Consider the following 16,365-nt stretch of genomic DNA (forward strand, 5'->3'; position numbering starts at 1 on the left):
CACAGTGTCCTGGGGTACAATGCAAAAATGTGTATTCTATCACCATCTGTTGAAATGTGGGAGGGGTGGTGATCCTTATCTCTGTGGGAGATATCCTCTGCTGATGTGCCATCTGATAAATCAGGGGGATGATCATCGTTATCTATTCACAACCCATCCTTCCTCCAGAAGATATATTCCGTTCATGGGCCATTAAGTCCTATTGTGTGACTGATAAGATTACATCATCCCATTGGGAGATGCCCCAGCCAAGGGCAGGAGCCAAGCCTTTCCTACCTAGATAAAAAACTGGGGTTTGGGACGCGAAGGCAGTTCCTTTCCACTGGATCCCAGAGGGAAGTGGGACCTTTTTTCCACATCATCGCTGGACCTTCGGAGGAAAACTGCACCTTCTACAGGAGCACTGCTTCAACAGAACCACATCTGTCATCCAGGAGGACTGCAGCCACCATTTATACGGACTGCTACCAACACCCTGACTGACAGGGTGGCAGGTGGTATTCTGACTCTGTCGGTGGTTTTTCTTTTGTATTATTTCATGTATTTTATTTTTTGTCCTTTTTCCTATTAAATTGTATTACTGACTTGGAGTCTCTCACTGGTTTTGCTTTCAAATCAACACACTCAGTCAAGCCTTACACGAGTATGTGGACTCCTGGCAGGATTCATCTTAGAATCACAGAATGGTTTGTATTGGAAGACACCTTAAAGATCCTCTAGCTCCAGCCCCCTGCCATGGACAGGGAACCTTCCCCTAGACCTCCTGGCTGTCTCCAGGTGTCTCTACATAGGGAATGCACCAGTGACAGCAGCAGAGTCCTGGATACAATACATTTTACACTAGAGGAAAGGCAAAGGCAGTCAGGAATTAAGACTCCAAAATGACCAACTTTTCCTCCTAACTGTAAGGACATCTTGGGATGGGAAACTCAAGTGCAGCCACCTGAACTGTAAATGGTTACATTTAATTAAAACTTCCCAGCTAAGCTTATTTTTCTTTCTGAGTAATAAATGTTTCATTATTGATAAAACTGGACAAGCTTCAGTACAAAAATATTCACGTATGATGACAGATATTACAGATATTTAGGCTTTTAATGTAGCTATACAGCTTTTTAAAAACATGTCCCTTTTTTCATCTTTTCTTTTTTTGTACTAACCTTACGCTTAGTTTAAACTGATACAAAATTCATTAAATATGTATTTCGATAATTTTTCTCAGGCTTCATGTCAGTAGCTATCACTACTGGTAATCTTATCAAAAATAACGCATAATATCAATAATATCCATATAATTCTAAGTATTTGAAAACTGTCACTTCTATTTAACCAGAAGAACATGTCTTCAGATTTTATATGGATGGCTGCCTCTCCCCACTGAGACAAACAGCAAAACATGAAAACCGAGCATAAGCAGAGTAAACCAAAATCAGCACTCTAGGAAGTTTACCTGATAGTGACTTTAATATTATTTCTAGCGCCAGGATTTCTGAATTATGGGAACTGTGATGTTCTCACAGCAGAGAGAAGGCTATTTTTAGCATACACACATGAAATGAGAGTGGCATACTTCACAGGCAATTTGTAGATTGCATCATTACAGGTACTTACCTAGGCTTGATCTCGTGTTAGATCGCTCTATTATCGCATGCTTACTGGGATTGTTTAATACTGAGCGTTTGGCAAGCGAGATGTCTGCTGTGACTCGTGTAATTGATATACTGAAAAATAAATACAGCAAAATAGTACTAAACGTTATTTATCTTTCAGGGGTGTGGCGGGGGGAATTATTGTTTAACACTAGAAGATGGCTAAGACTACAGCAAAGTAAGTTCTCAGCAGCACAGTATGCTTCATCCAATGTGAACAGAGAAAAAACTTTAATACTGCTAACTAAATAACTTAACACTGCTACAATAACTACTGATAAGTCATCCTCCTACACATGCCTGGGGAGAGGGGAGGCAGGAGGAGGTCAAGGATTGTTGCAGAAGATGGGACTCCTCTGGGATCTCCAGGTCTGGTGAGGATCTGACATTTCACTACTATCCCCAGCATAACCAGGCTGGTTTCTCCTGTCTATGACTTTTTGAAGGGCACTGAATGACACCCTGGCTTACTTTAGCCATACCTGTAAGACATGTAGGGATATGCAGAATTAAATGGTAAAGGTAAGGCTTATCAGGGAAATGAGTCCAGCAATATAACTCCGTTTTTTTTGTTTGTTTTGGTTTGGGATTTTTTGGCTTTCTTACTGTTCAGCTTACTAGCATGTGTTTTTCTAACAGAGTGCAAGAGCTACCTCTAATTTTCCAGAAAGATTCATGCTAGCAATATGCTAGACACCTAAAAATAGGAACTGTAACTTGGAGAAGCACATACTTGAAAAGTCTAGGTTGACTATCTGGCAGGTTGTTTTGTGTTTATGAGAAAAGACAAGCCATGAAAGAAGTTATTTCAGTGACTTTCAGTTGTTGCACTGACCTGCTACATAACTTCCTGCATATTCTTCTTCGTAGGAAAAGTTACTTTGTTTTGTTTTGCTTTACATGGTCAAAACACACCCTTAAGTTCCTTTTCAAACTCTCTGGTCTAATCAGGTTTAGAGGTCACATTTTTCCGTGTTGAGAGTCAAATCAGACTGATGAAATTCCCTTGTTCTTCCTTGTAGGATTTTACTTGCAATTTAAAAGAGGAAATGGATTTGCTAAGTGGGAGGGCTCCTCTCTAGCAAGCACAGTCAGATGCTGTTTGCTCTTCTGAAATGTAATCCAATAGGCCATTTCCCAATAAACTCAACATGTGTATGCACTTATCTAAAAAATGCCACAGAGCCAGAAGTTAATATGAAAAAAAAGAATTATGTGCACAATACTGATTAGTAATATAGTTTTGGAGATCTAGGCGTGATTTAACTTAAGCTAAAAGCATAACCAAAGATTGTGATTTCTGGCACAGCTGCTCACAGATAATGCCATTTGTCTTAAAATTAAATCAAACATGTTTATTGGGATACGTATTGCTTTTCTTTATTTGCTAATGGAAGGACATTACAAACTTTTACAGCTTTTTGGTTTTTTGTGTTGATTTCGATTTTTTTCCTGCCAGTCTTTCTTCCTACAGGCAATAGAAATTTTTTACCTTCTTAAATGAAATAATGGTATACTGAACAACGCTAGATTTATCAGTCTATCTGTGAAAAATATTATTTTTCATTTTAAGACTTTTTACCATGTTTCTGAGGACATTTTCATGTCTTTGAGAAATATCATATCAGGAAGACCAAGTCTGCTCTCAAAACAAAGGGTGTGTACGTTCATATTGCGAAACAATTGCAACGAGAGCAAGGACAGCAGTGTGGCAGCTCAGAGCAGCAGCAAGAATCTGAGAATCTCTGGTGCAAATTTGTTTAGGAACTTAGGTAAAGATTCCAATTGCTACTGAAGTTTGGGATGCTTCAAATCGGCTGCTATAGACATAAATTTTATTTGGAGTATTTGTGGATTCATCCTGCCACAGTTGGATCTACACCTGAAAATCTCACATGCTCTAAAATACTTAAAGACAAAGATGCAATAATATTCTTCTTGCAACAAATGTTTTGTTAGCTTCCAGTTCTGAAGGTATGTTATCTAGGGTTTGACAATATAAAGAGGGACCACAAAAGTGATTAGGTATTACATCATTGTTCTGACTGAGAAAATCCACCAGCTTAAACTGCCTGGTATTTTAAAGAACTGAAGTTTTTGACAAAATACCTCAAGCTCCCTCTTCAAAGTTTTGACAGCAGCAGGACACATAGAATAGTGTTATGGATCTGTCCACTTCCAAACTAAATAGAACATTCCTTGAAGTTACAGATATTATTATAAGATCTTCCTGTTTTCACGATTTTTCCACCCAATTAGGACAACCCATTAGGACACATTAATCTGGAGCCCGACCCAATACCAATAAAATCATGTCTGGAGAATGCATCTGATGTCTACTCCATGGGTCTGTGATGCTGAAGTTATAGACCCTGGCACTGCTTTTAGGGACAGACTATGATTTGATATCTGGACCACAGTAATGTCTGGAGGTTCAAACACAAATCCCATTGTGTTACAGCCTAGTGTACTGCAACCACTCGGATCAGAACCCAGCTAGTCCAGCTGGTCTGCTGCCAAGGGTGACCATATTTCAGCAAGGTGGGGGACTGCCCCACCCTTTCAACCCAGTCCTTTTAAAACTTCCCACTATAGAGCCCAGAACCACTGTCAAACCAAGCTCCTATCTTGAGGGATCAAAAGTCTGACAATCCCATACACCAGATAGTCTGAATCCCATATCACTCTTTCCAAGTTGGATGCCAAGTAAGGAAGTAGAGCTGAGGAGGAACCATGGCTCTTGTCACTTTGCTCAAAACCTGAGAAGCATTGATGAGATATCACTTGAAAAATACTTAAAATAACTTTTTAATCTGTAGATAACCATCTAGCAATTTGGAGTGTGAATGTCACAGTCATCAAGAAGAAGACATCATTTTTTCCACTCTCAACAAATATATGCCCCAGAACACTTCCCACTGCAGTACAGCCTCTGCATGCTCTGTCAAGGAAACTTCCAATGCACATTAGCTAGTCTGCTGATCAAGGAATTAGCTCTCATTCCTAATTTTGTCCAATGTTATTATTTCTTAAAAATCTGGCAGAACCCAAATGGAACCTCAAGTATATTTGCATTGCAAAGTACTTACCGCCCTTCGAATCTATGTTTTAAAAAATCAAATAATGCTTTTTGCATCATATCTGTTACCTAGAAGGAAAAAACCAACAAATTAATAATCACATAGGGAATTAATAATACTTAATGCTAATAATATTATATAATAAAGCTGACAGTAAATCTTGTATCTGAACAATTGGATTGGAATGGAATTTATTCTTAATCTCAATTTTGACATGAAGTAAAATACAAATAAGCAGCTATTCAGTAGGAGTAAAAACTGTCTGATGTTTGCCTATGCCATAAACTATCAAATACAAATGAAGCACAATATTTTGTCAAAAATGAAACCATTTACAACAATCAATTACCTCATATCCCTTCAGAGAAGGCCCCACTAAAACTACTGGTCGCATAGAAGGCACTACATCATAGGGAGGGATGTGCTCTGTCTGCAAAACAGAAATAGTTTTCAGCATCACAGCACCTAGAGAAAGTGTTATACACTCTTTACAGTATTAGGAACTCTGAATTTCCAGTAATGTCACAGGAATCTCAGATTCAGTAACTTTTCCCAGAAACAGGTAGCACAAGATAAGGATATAAGAGTTTCAGGGATTTATTTTGAAAAAACTTTTCTTTGACTTTACGGTTTCCTACTGTTTTTATATTTACTCTGGATAGTTAAAAACTCTTTTTCTGGGTCGTGCACATTTCCTACTGCATAATTCCTAACGGGTAAATGGAAAAGTTTATCTCCAACAACTAACGAATTGAAATGGTTAATTCTACAGCTGTGACATCTGTTTTCAACAGAAATTTTATATGTGAAATTATGAAGGAGAAACATTTTTAAAAAGGAGATGAGAAAAGCATAATGCAGCTTTTTTTTTTAATGTTCAGATCTGCCCACGGCTTGAACAAACATTGTGACATCACTGTAAATTCCCATGGCAGCACTCAGTCTGACGTCCACATTTGCACCCACAATTCAATGACAAATTAAATCAAAATAATGACTGATCAAGTTAGTATTTCTAGAAAATTATCATAAGCAGAGCTTGGGATAGCATTTCTTCCACTTTGGGAAGTTCTTGTCACCACACAAGAATGGATTCTGGTAGTACCATATTTACCAAAATACTAACTGATGTATCATGCACAATTTCTAAAAAAGCATTCTAACATACAAAGATAAAAAGATTGCCTCCTTTTAAGGATTGCAAAAATTTTATATGGTTATCACAACGCTATATAAAAAAATTAAACTGTTGAGTTTGGTATTTTTTATTCTTTTGCAAGTGGCTGTTTAATGTATATCACCATGAATGGGGTCTTATCAGAAAGAGGTTTTCGTTCATAAGGAAGGTTTTGGTTTGTCTTGGGGAAAAAAAGATTGAACTCCAAACCCAGAAATGTGTGGGTGTTACAGAAAAAGAAATGCCAGATCTATTTTTCAAATGCTTACATAGTACAAATACATCAGTCAAGATCACAGAATACAGACATTGTTCATTGTTCCAGAACTCAATGTATCCCAAGGTTTTTCGCAATAACATTAAAATAAGTATATACATTCCAAAACACAAACCCACAAAGACAGACATTTATACAGTGACAGCACACAATGCTACACAAGCAGCAGTCTAAAGCAGTCTAAAACACAGAAAACATTTTTGTGAATGTCCCTCAATGTAATTTATTTTTTATTACCTGTAGTTTCACAAGATAATTAATAACATGAGAATGAATACCAGTGCCCAAGGCATCATAAGCATGTGAGATGAATTAATTTTTCACAGTACAGAATCTGACTCAACATGTTTCAAAGCAAACCCCTGCAATTAGGCTGGGCCTGTATCCAAAAGCAGTCCTCCACTGTTCTCGCTAACATTTTTAATAATCTGATAAGCGTATTTGAGACAGATTCGAAGAAAAATTCATTACAGTTGTGCAAGTGCTCTTAGCATGATGCAACAGATCTTTGTCTTAATGTGGCTGACTTAACCAAAGGCACTCATGCTAGAAGTTAACCAGCTATTTGACAATCAGGGCAAGCACAGAAATTACCTTATTTGATGGAATATGGGGTATTTTAAAAATCTGTTCTGTTGCAATGGGCATTTTTTCTCTAATCTTTACAGCTTGAAATAATGAAGCTGTCAGCAGAAAATTGAGTAGAAGTTATCTAATGGAAGCATTAAAGTTCTTCAATTTAGCACTAGAGAATCTAATACTTTTGAGACTGGCACTGAACTACACATCTTTCATCGCAGATTCAAATTCAAATATGAACTCAGAATAAAAGCTGGCGGACTTGACCATATGGCTTTTACTCAATAGTTTGACTATCTAGATTACTTTGGGATGGCCATCCAGTATGTACTCTAAATTTCACTATTACAAACCCCACTAATACTAGTAATGATTCTGATACAGAAGAAAAGAGGCACCACAGAGTGAAAGAAAGATGTGGGACTAACCCTCATCCAGGTCTAAGGTGGTTCATCTAGAAGCTGCATCTTTGAAAGATGCTTATGCAGATAGCATCCAATACATGTCAACACATACTCTTATAATTTTTATCCAATCAAAAATATGATTAAGTAAGAAATTACTCAGAAGGAAGAACCCGCTGTTGATTTCCACACCAGGCTTAACAGACCAAACTGAAGCCAATAGTAGTGACTTTGGAAATGAGAAGGATTCAATACTATGTTAAAGAGTTCAAAAAAAGAGAGACAGAAACAAAGATCTATTTATTAAACACGAGAGCATCCACAGCAGGAACAACAATGTCACTTGTCACTGTTTAAGCACTATAACAGTCTGTTATTACCTGTATATTTAAGTGAGTGGTTAAAACCAAATGAATGAGAGCTAGGAAGACTAAAGATTTTAAAACAAAAAGGTCAAAATGTGGTATTTCACTACACACTTTGGCTGCTACCTAATGTCTTGCTAATTTATTCCAGCAAAGGTCCTAGAAACGAATTGCAGTTTTTTGCAACAGGATGCCAATTGCATAACTCTGTAGTTATCTGGGTTATCTGTGGAGAGACATCAGCTCTCCTGGGAACCACCAGTACCATTTCCAATAGCTCAGATACTAAAAAAGTCTCACTGATGGATGGCAAGAACATTTGGCTGATAATTTATACATGACAACAGGAAAAACTTAAATTGTCAAAGTAAGTCTGAGGTTTTCCACTGGTCTTGTGCACTTGCAGACTTTGCACCTAGTGAATTAGAAGCTTGCGTACAGACTAAATTAAAGATACAACGTATTTGACAATTTGTTTCCTAAGTCCAACTGAGTATCTGATAGATTCCAATGATGATTTCAATAGACTGAGTAATAAAGAAAAAAACAAAAAAAACCTTGAGAAAGATATAGAAAGAATATACATGCACTAGAGAGGTGCATTACAATGCTAGAAATAATTTTCTCAAACATTTAGAAGGCCTCCTAAGTGTGTCCTGTTATTCCATCAAAAAGGATAAGTAAGTAGCAGAGTTGCACAGACACACTGAACTTTTGCCTGTTTTCCTGTAATGAATCCACTATCAGCTCAACACATCTCTTCATCCTTAATTCTAGAATAGCTGCATTGTTCATCTGGAGCCATAATGCTAATGATGCCAGTGGCAGGATAAACACAGGGGATGTCGATATAAACTTACCGATTTCTGCTTCTGCTTAGCTACAGCAGCATGGAAAAGAAACAAAGAACAACAAAGCATGCATGTTATTGGCTGGTCAGAGGACGCAGACAGTTAACAGGACTAGAAATGCGACGCAGTGCAGGTGAGCAGGTGGACAGATGGGAGCTTGGAAGTTGGTGTTACCTTCTTAAAGAAGGGCATTCTTTTCTCTTTGGAGTGGGGTGATGTTACACTGTTTGCACTGGGTTTGGGGGAGCGATGGTTTGCTGGAATATCATTTTCTTCTGCATCTAAGCCAGTGGCATCTATGTCTACAGCTATATACAGACAAACAATTCAGAATTATCAGATGACAGGGAAAGTAAAGATAGGTTAAAAAGGAAATTACAGGTAAAGAGAAATAAAACTGTCCAGGGAAATAAATAAGTAAATAAATAAATAAATAAATAAATAAATTTTGTAAAAAAATTAAAAGTCAACCATGAGAAAAAAACACAATAAAACAAAGGGGAAAAATTTAAAGGTGCAGTACATTAGGATTAGAAGACAGAAGGCAATCTGTAACAGCTACTGTAACATTTACGAAATAGACCAATGGCCAAATTTGTTCTTGTTACGCCAGTGTAAATCCAAAGCATTCACTGGAATAGATAAGACTTCCACCAATGTAAACAACAGAAATTGGCCAACAACATCTGGATTATTTTATAGCAATGAGCACTAATTGAAAATGGGTATCATCAATTGAAATTTGAAATGTCACTACTGTGTCTATGGGAGATGAAGAAGTAGAAGAAAAACTTTATATGGCAAAATCAGCCAGATATTGATACAATGTTATCTACATTTATCTCAGGATGGACTACAACTGGCATTTTTAATGTCTTTAAATAAAAATGCATCACACTCATAAGATACATTTATTAGAAATAATTAAACACAGATCTACTAATAGTGAAAACTACAAAGAATGGATAGCAGAAGAAAGGAAATTTATCCCAGCTTAGCTCAGAGATATGGATCCTATGTAAAGAGTGAAGATGTAGGCAGGGTGAAATGGAAGTGAATACAATAAACTGTTGATGGAACTGTTGTTCAGTCTACCAAAAGAATACATAAAAAAAAATGCTTATACCATAACCACAAATTATTTACCCTTTTTAGCAAGTAAGTAAGAACAGTTTCAACAGGAATCCTCACAGACTCAGTAATAAATACACTTTCAAAATGCAAAGCCATATTATTCTGAATGCTGAGTAGAACAGATACCTGCCAACTACATCTAAAATAAAACAAAACCAAACAAAATCTTTCTTGTTTACAACAATCGATCCTGATCTTAGGTAGTGATTTAAACTTGTCTTCACAAAGCCAAGTAGATACACAAAAGTGAACCACAAACTTGTACAATATTACCCTTGTGTGAAGATCTTACCCACCTCTGCACTCCCTCTGGTAACACACGCATATCTTGCCATGCCATTATGTCAAACTGAGCCTAACCCTAAATAGATCTGTAAGCAGAATCATTTATATTGACTTTATCCAAACCCTTAATTAATCATTGTAAATTATTATGAAACAATCTTAGTGACCTGATTTCATCTGCTTCATGAGTGGGCTATCAACTAATTTAGTGGCATGGGCTATTAAATTATGTAACAAATAAATATTTCTGCCAAGCCTACGTGCAGCTACTGATGTAAGAGACACTTGGGGCAGTGATCTCTTTTGTTTGCATGAAGGACATTCTCCTGTTTGAATTATCTACAGATCTAATGTCTTGATACCTGACATTCCCTGAGTTACTGTGCCTTTGAGTCTGCCCTTCCCAGGAAAAACCCAGTGAGCAGATCCACATCCTGTTTCTACAATCCTGCTCCTAAAAACAGCCACAGAAATCATGTAACATTTCCTTCTAGCAACACTGTTCCTTCATCCTCTTCATAAGTATAAAAAGAACATATTATCTTTTCTTGAATATAGGCCAGCACAGATGCTGTAAATCACTCACAATAAGACACATTAAAACTCCTTTGGCTCTATGTTCAATCAATATTATCAGTAAAGAAAAATCAGTTACCTTAAGCTTTTCCTGTAAGAAAGAAATGCAGAATTTGATCAGCTAGTTACCAATATCTCCTTTTTTTCCATTCGCAGTCTTCACACTATGGAACATCTCCTGTGACAGTTCTTTTGCTGTTAACTATCTTTAGTTCACTGGGGTTTTTTCAATCATTTTCAGTATTATTCTTACCCGGTTTGGTGGCCCAACAGGATTATATGGATGGTTTGCTGTATCAATATTGATTATTTAAATGGATATGAGCCTCTCATTTGTTTTTCACTGGTTCTTCATCTCGTTTGTGAGTTTGTTTTGTTTTGGTCTTTCTGTGGCATGATTTTATATTGAAAATCCCATCCCCGACTCAAAGTAAGTTAGTATTCTTCAACTAAATACTTGACAAATTTGTAATTGATCATACTTTCAAAGAGAGGAGGTGTGGGAATAATAATTGAATTATGCTTTGAAATAATTTGAATTCGCGTTTTAGTCACAAACTATGGCTCTTTTCACCTTTCTTAGGATGTCTTAAGCAAAAAATTATTGTAGACTCAAAATCCTGGAGTCAAGAGAACCAAGAGAGTCAATCTTGGAGAATAAGCTAACATACGCTATCCATATATATTTTCCAAATCTTCACAGTAACTGAATAAACTTCAACAGATTTCTTTCTTTCTCCAAAAAAACATGTTTCTTGAAAGACAGTGTCTGAAGAAACAATTCAATGTAATGAAAATTAGAGGTTGGGTAGTATCAGTCAGCTGGTAATCTAGGTGATATCTGTGCTCTTAATTCTGAATTCTGTGCAACATTCTTGAAATATATTTACTGATCTTCAAGTGGTTTTTTGATAGCAAATAATATTACAGCATTTCAGATGCTCTAACTATAAAATTAAAACATACGTCCAAGGACAATTTTACTACAAAAATGCAGTTGTTGAAAAAGTTGGCCTGAACAGTAAACACATCAGTTTAAAGCCATCAGAAAATAAAAGATTAAGGTGTGTACTACACACTTGTTACAGACCTACATTAGTAAACTAATACAAAAAATATTTTCAAAATAAAAGAGAAGTTAAACTGAGGCGGAATTTTTATAAACAAACTGCAATTGCAATAAACTTTTGTTGTTACTAACAAATCCATGGTTTCATAAGACAGATATATTCTACAATTGATTGAACAAAATGAAGCCACTAACAAAACATGATTTAATTCTTCTGTCTCCCTTTTAAATGACCAAGTAAATACTTTAAAATCTTCAGGCTCATTTAAAGATGCCTGCTCTGTAGACCAGACTCCATATAAATGAATATGATTGGAAGATCCGTGTCTTTGCCCTAGTATACAAGGCACCAGCAACATTAATAAATATTTTCTGTTTTCAGGTATTTACAATGTACATGAGAAGATAAAACATCCAGCAACACAGCAGCTGAATTCAATAGAAATTTTTTTGGTGATCTTCTGCTGTGCTTTTTTGTGGAGCTAATGCAAACATCCTCCATGAACTTGCCATGTATTTGCTTCATATCACTTGAATCAAACCTAATTAAAGTTAAATTTGTATGTTGATGCTCTAAGTACAAAAGAGTATCTTTGAAAAATTTGTCAAAGGCAAAAAATATCCAGTATCTTAGAATTACGTGAAGTGCATCCTCATGATCAGAATTGTTAAACTAAATGTTCCTGATGTTTGAAAATAATGCCTTTCTTGATGCTACTGCAGAAACCTCTCAGGAACTTCTGTTTTTATTGCTGCTTTTTCTCCTGTACAAGAAAGTATTTATTGTTCAGTAAGAGTGCTCAGACCAGAAGACAATTATGTCTTTGCTACAAAATTCTGTGGTAAAAGCAAAGAGGGAATTTTGTGCATTAACAGCCCTGAATTATCAGGGGACTATCATTGCCCTAATAATTATCCAGCAATTATCATTGCCTCAACTTGCTGGCATTGACTCCATTGCTTAAAAGAATCCCAAACCAGCCTTATCTGGTAACATATCACTCGGGCTTTACCTACGAAGAATGGGGAATAAGAAGATTTACACATGAATTTTAACAGATTAAGTTCATGAGTCTCTTTACCAAAGGGTTCACAACCTACTCACCAGATGATGGAGGCGTCGATTTTCTGGAACTAGGAACGATGTCACCCAAACTGGATGAAGAGTTTCCTCCTGATTTACTGGAGTAAAGTAATAAATTAGCTTGGAGTTCTGTAGCTTTCTCAATATTTAATCTAGTTTATTTATTATCTGCCTTCTAAATGAGGTGCTAGCTGTGAGACAAACAGTGTTTCTGGCAGTGGTATAAAATATACATGTCACACAAAATGTGTGTACATTTTGAGACCTGAGGAACTCAACCATATCAATCATACTTCCTATACTGCTATGCAATTCATTCTGCTGCTCTCACTTCCTCATGATCTTAATATAATTCAGCAATTAATATGGCTACTGGTATATATTAATTAATATTACTACCCATTAGTAAGAGTAATTCTTAAGCTAATGAGCACAACTGTTTCCTTTAGCTGTTACTGATAAATTCCTAATGAAAATAAGACTGTGTTGATCATCTTTTCAATTTAATTAACATACAAATTATTTTGCTTTCTCAATACAATATTGCACTTAAGAAAAAAAGTCTCTCAAACAAAGTTAAAGCAGTCTAAGGTTTTATCAAGTTCTGCTTTGTGAAAACCTATCCAAGTTGTGAAAATGAAACAACAGTTCTACTCTTTTTTATTTCAGTTACTATAATGACAAAAGCTCTGGAAAGAATGTGAGAAAGGTTATTTCACTCTTCAAGTAATTCATGTGATAGTACTAGTTTCCAGTTTCTCTATCTTGAAATATTAATAAGCACTAAGTTAATGCATTTCTGGTGTAAGACAATGTTATCTTCAGTGAGAATTTCTGGAGAATGGATTTGGAAAGGAACTGAATCACTGGGACAGATGTGGCTGTCCCAGAAGTGTCGCTGGAGGAATAAGGAATCCAGCATCCTTCTGCTGAGGACAGCATGCTCATGGGAAAGGCATTTTCACAGCTGGTGAATGCAGCTGAGCACTGCACGATTACAGTGTCCTACTCCAGACATGCTCTACAAACACTGCTGCCCTTCCTATGGAGATGGGAAAGCATTTCTGGCTTCCCAAATGGTTCCTAGCTCAATTCCAGGTCCTTCCCACTCAAATACACTGGGAATATTTGTTTCCTTTATATTCAAAGGGAAACATGTGACATTTGCCTTCACAGGTGTTACTAGAAAACTACTTTACTAAGATTTCTACAGTAAAGGTGACATTATTCTATCTTGTAGTATTGTTCAGAATATCTAGAAACAATCCTTTTTCCTATGCAATGATGGCTGCAGTCAGACATAACAAATGACTTAGCATGAAACTTCCATCATAAAATGTAGTGCTCTTAAAAGCTACATTTGTAGGCAATGAATTTGACAAGATATTTGTTCCCTACTAGCTAACTAACAGGCACTGGCTTTGGCTTGCAAGTAAATTCATCTTAACTTTTTCTGTAATTTCTATAATGAGCTTTAAGTGTGTTTAGAAATGGCAAGATCAAAACAAGTTAAAAATGCTACAGAACTTAGAGTAATCAATTTTAAGTCAAAAACTTACTAGAACATATTAAATGTATTTACTGCATTGTATATTAGCAATTATTATATGAAAAAAGAAGGAAACTATTTCAGTTAAAAGCCACTACAGATCACGAATCTAAATGTCTACTATTTCTCCCAAATAGCAATGACACTAAGATGTTTATTAATTAACAATATAATGTATAAAATAATGTTATACATTATATAATAAATGATATAATTAATTATATATTAATTCCTTAATCAATTAAAAATGTTTGTAACTGCCATTAACAATAATTAAGCATATATATGACTGATACACAGCATCAACTTCCAAGTTGTATCACAGCCAAAGCTATTATTAATGATTTATTGTTATTACCTGGAGTAGAATTTTCCTTGTTTTGCCTTTTGTTCATGCTGCAGCCTCATGTTTTCTAGTTTGACTGGGCTTGGTATGAATCCTATTTCACAGCCTTCTTTTACCAATCGTCCTATCCACCAGTCATTATTAAATTTCTACAGATAAAAAAAAAAAAAAGGAAAAAAATAACACACTAAGAAATTGCTGTATATAACTTTGTTATTAGCTTTAATTTGCAGCTATGCTATTTTTTGTAATTCTTCCCTGCAGTTAATCACTGTGCTATGTTATTCTGGCAATGAAGAATTGTGGTAATATTCAGAAATACATTAAAATAATTATTCCTTTCAAATTATTAAAATCCACAGTCCTTAGGTGGAAACCTTCCTGCAAAGTCTTCATGTTTCTCCCTGGTTTTTATTTCTACCCATTTCACCATCTTTATTTTTTCCTGCTTCAGTTTTCTCCCCTCATACATGAGAACTGCTTGTGCTCTCCCTTCATGGTTCTCCTTGGTGGGCACCAGAGACTTAGAATCTACTCTCACCTACTGCTACAATTTTTATAGCTCTGTAATAATCTATTTTTCTTATTCCATTTTGTTCAGTTCTCTATTTAAATTAAAAAATACTACTTCTCAAATTCCCCCACTTCTTACTAAAATCTTCTGAAATACAACTGAATTTGGCTTCTTATATATACTCTACTTCAGATAGCTCATGTGATCTCCATCTTAAACTTACTATGATAGATCCACAAGGAATGGATATCTTTGCATAACTAAAAAAACCTAACAATTACACAAGTCCACCAGATAGCCCAAATAACTGCATTTCAGCTGTGTTAAACATGAGATATTGACTATTCTAATTCAACACCTTTATTCATACACCCCCCCCACCATATGTGGGGGAGGTTGGTTGTTTTGCAGAGATCTATACAACAGAACTATTTGCTTCTTCCATTCTTATTTATTCAGCATTTTTGAAGGAGAATAGGTCACTCAGGTATGGGCCCCACACACAATACCTGTAGTGTTCCATGGGAATAACCACCATCAAATAAGGATATTGGGTAATTTGGAATATATATGACACTTTAAGAGAACACTTGAATATGAAGAAAGTAGCTTTCTTGAATCTGAAGCTATTAATGTAGATATTATAGTGGATATTCAATTATACAGTAAGAAGCTTTAAAAAGTGTATAGTTAGGAATAAAACATGTAAAATGTGTGGGCTCCCGTTAAAAGAAATTAATTTTACCATCATTGGTAGATCACTGATACACAAGCTAAATTGCAGTATTATCTTTCACTCTGGCAACTATAGAAATCTTGTGATGCTTGAGACCAACTGTAAAATATTCCAGCTAACAAAAAATAGAGATTAAAATAAACACACTTTTAAGCTCATAAAACATAAGGAGATCTAAAATATTCATCCAATGGGAGGCATTTATGACTAAGAATACCAGCATTTCATAGGGAGCTACTCTGGAATAGCAGTTTCTCAAAGCTGTATTAGACTAAAATATATTATTAAAATTATAACCTTTCATTACAAATGGCTAACCAAATCATTAACTTGGTAAAAGGAAGAGATAGACAATTAATAACCACCATTACATTAAAATCTGAACAGTCACTATTTTTGTCCTACAGTACAATAGATTACCATGCAACAATATTAATTTTATTAGAAGCAATAGAAATCCTAAATCCATAGAAATTTCTTCTTCATAAAGAAATAAAAGCATGTGGAATGCACTTCTGTAAGGTCTCAAAGACAAATTCTGTGTCAGTATATGAAGAGTAAAAGATACTTTTTTAAGAGTGAATAATACCACACATACTATTTTATATTTTTAATTTTTTTTTTAATCTTAGGTGTCCAGCTCTCAGGGTGCTGGCTAGGGTGAGTGATTCTCTGTAATTCACCTGTTTT

At 35.6% G+C, this 16,365-nt stretch overlaps 1 protein-coding gene across 15 annotated transcripts in view; it reads right to left on the reverse strand.

Annotated features, from left to right (window-relative positions):
* The window catches only part of CACNB2 (calcium voltage-gated channel auxiliary subunit beta 2), a 241,380-nt gene that overhangs the window by 22,267 nt on the left and 202,748 nt on the right, over positions 1-16,365 (reverse strand). For 10 of the 15 annotated variants that reach the window (XM_014889576.2, XM_014889575.2, XM_088160777.1 and 7 more), the window contains 6 exons: positions 14,438-14,574; positions 12,552-12,628; positions 8,557-8,690; positions 5,079-5,159; positions 4,739-4,797; positions 1,612-1,721 (listed from right to left, as the gene is read on the reverse strand). In XM_014889576.2, coding sequence (XP_014745062.1) covers positions 1,612-1,721; positions 4,739-4,797; positions 5,079-5,159; positions 8,557-8,690; positions 12,552-12,628; positions 14,438-14,574 — 598 coding nt within the window. Of the gene's footprint in view, positions 1-1,611; positions 1,722-4,738; positions 4,798-5,078; positions 5,160-8,391; positions 8,412-8,556; positions 8,691-12,551; positions 12,629-14,437; positions 14,575-16,365 lie in introns of all 15 variants that reach the window. The other 5 variants (XM_014889579.2, XM_014889577.2, XM_088160817.1 and 2 more) reach the window with 1 other exon arrangement.

This window comes from Sturnus vulgaris, chromosome 1 (genome assembly GCF_052056855.1).
Source record: "Sturnus vulgaris isolate bStuVul1 chromosome 1, bStuVul1.hap1, whole genome shotgun sequence".
Taxonomy (NCBI): domain Eukaryota; kingdom Metazoa; phylum Chordata; class Aves; order Passeriformes; family Sturnidae; genus Sturnus; species Sturnus vulgaris.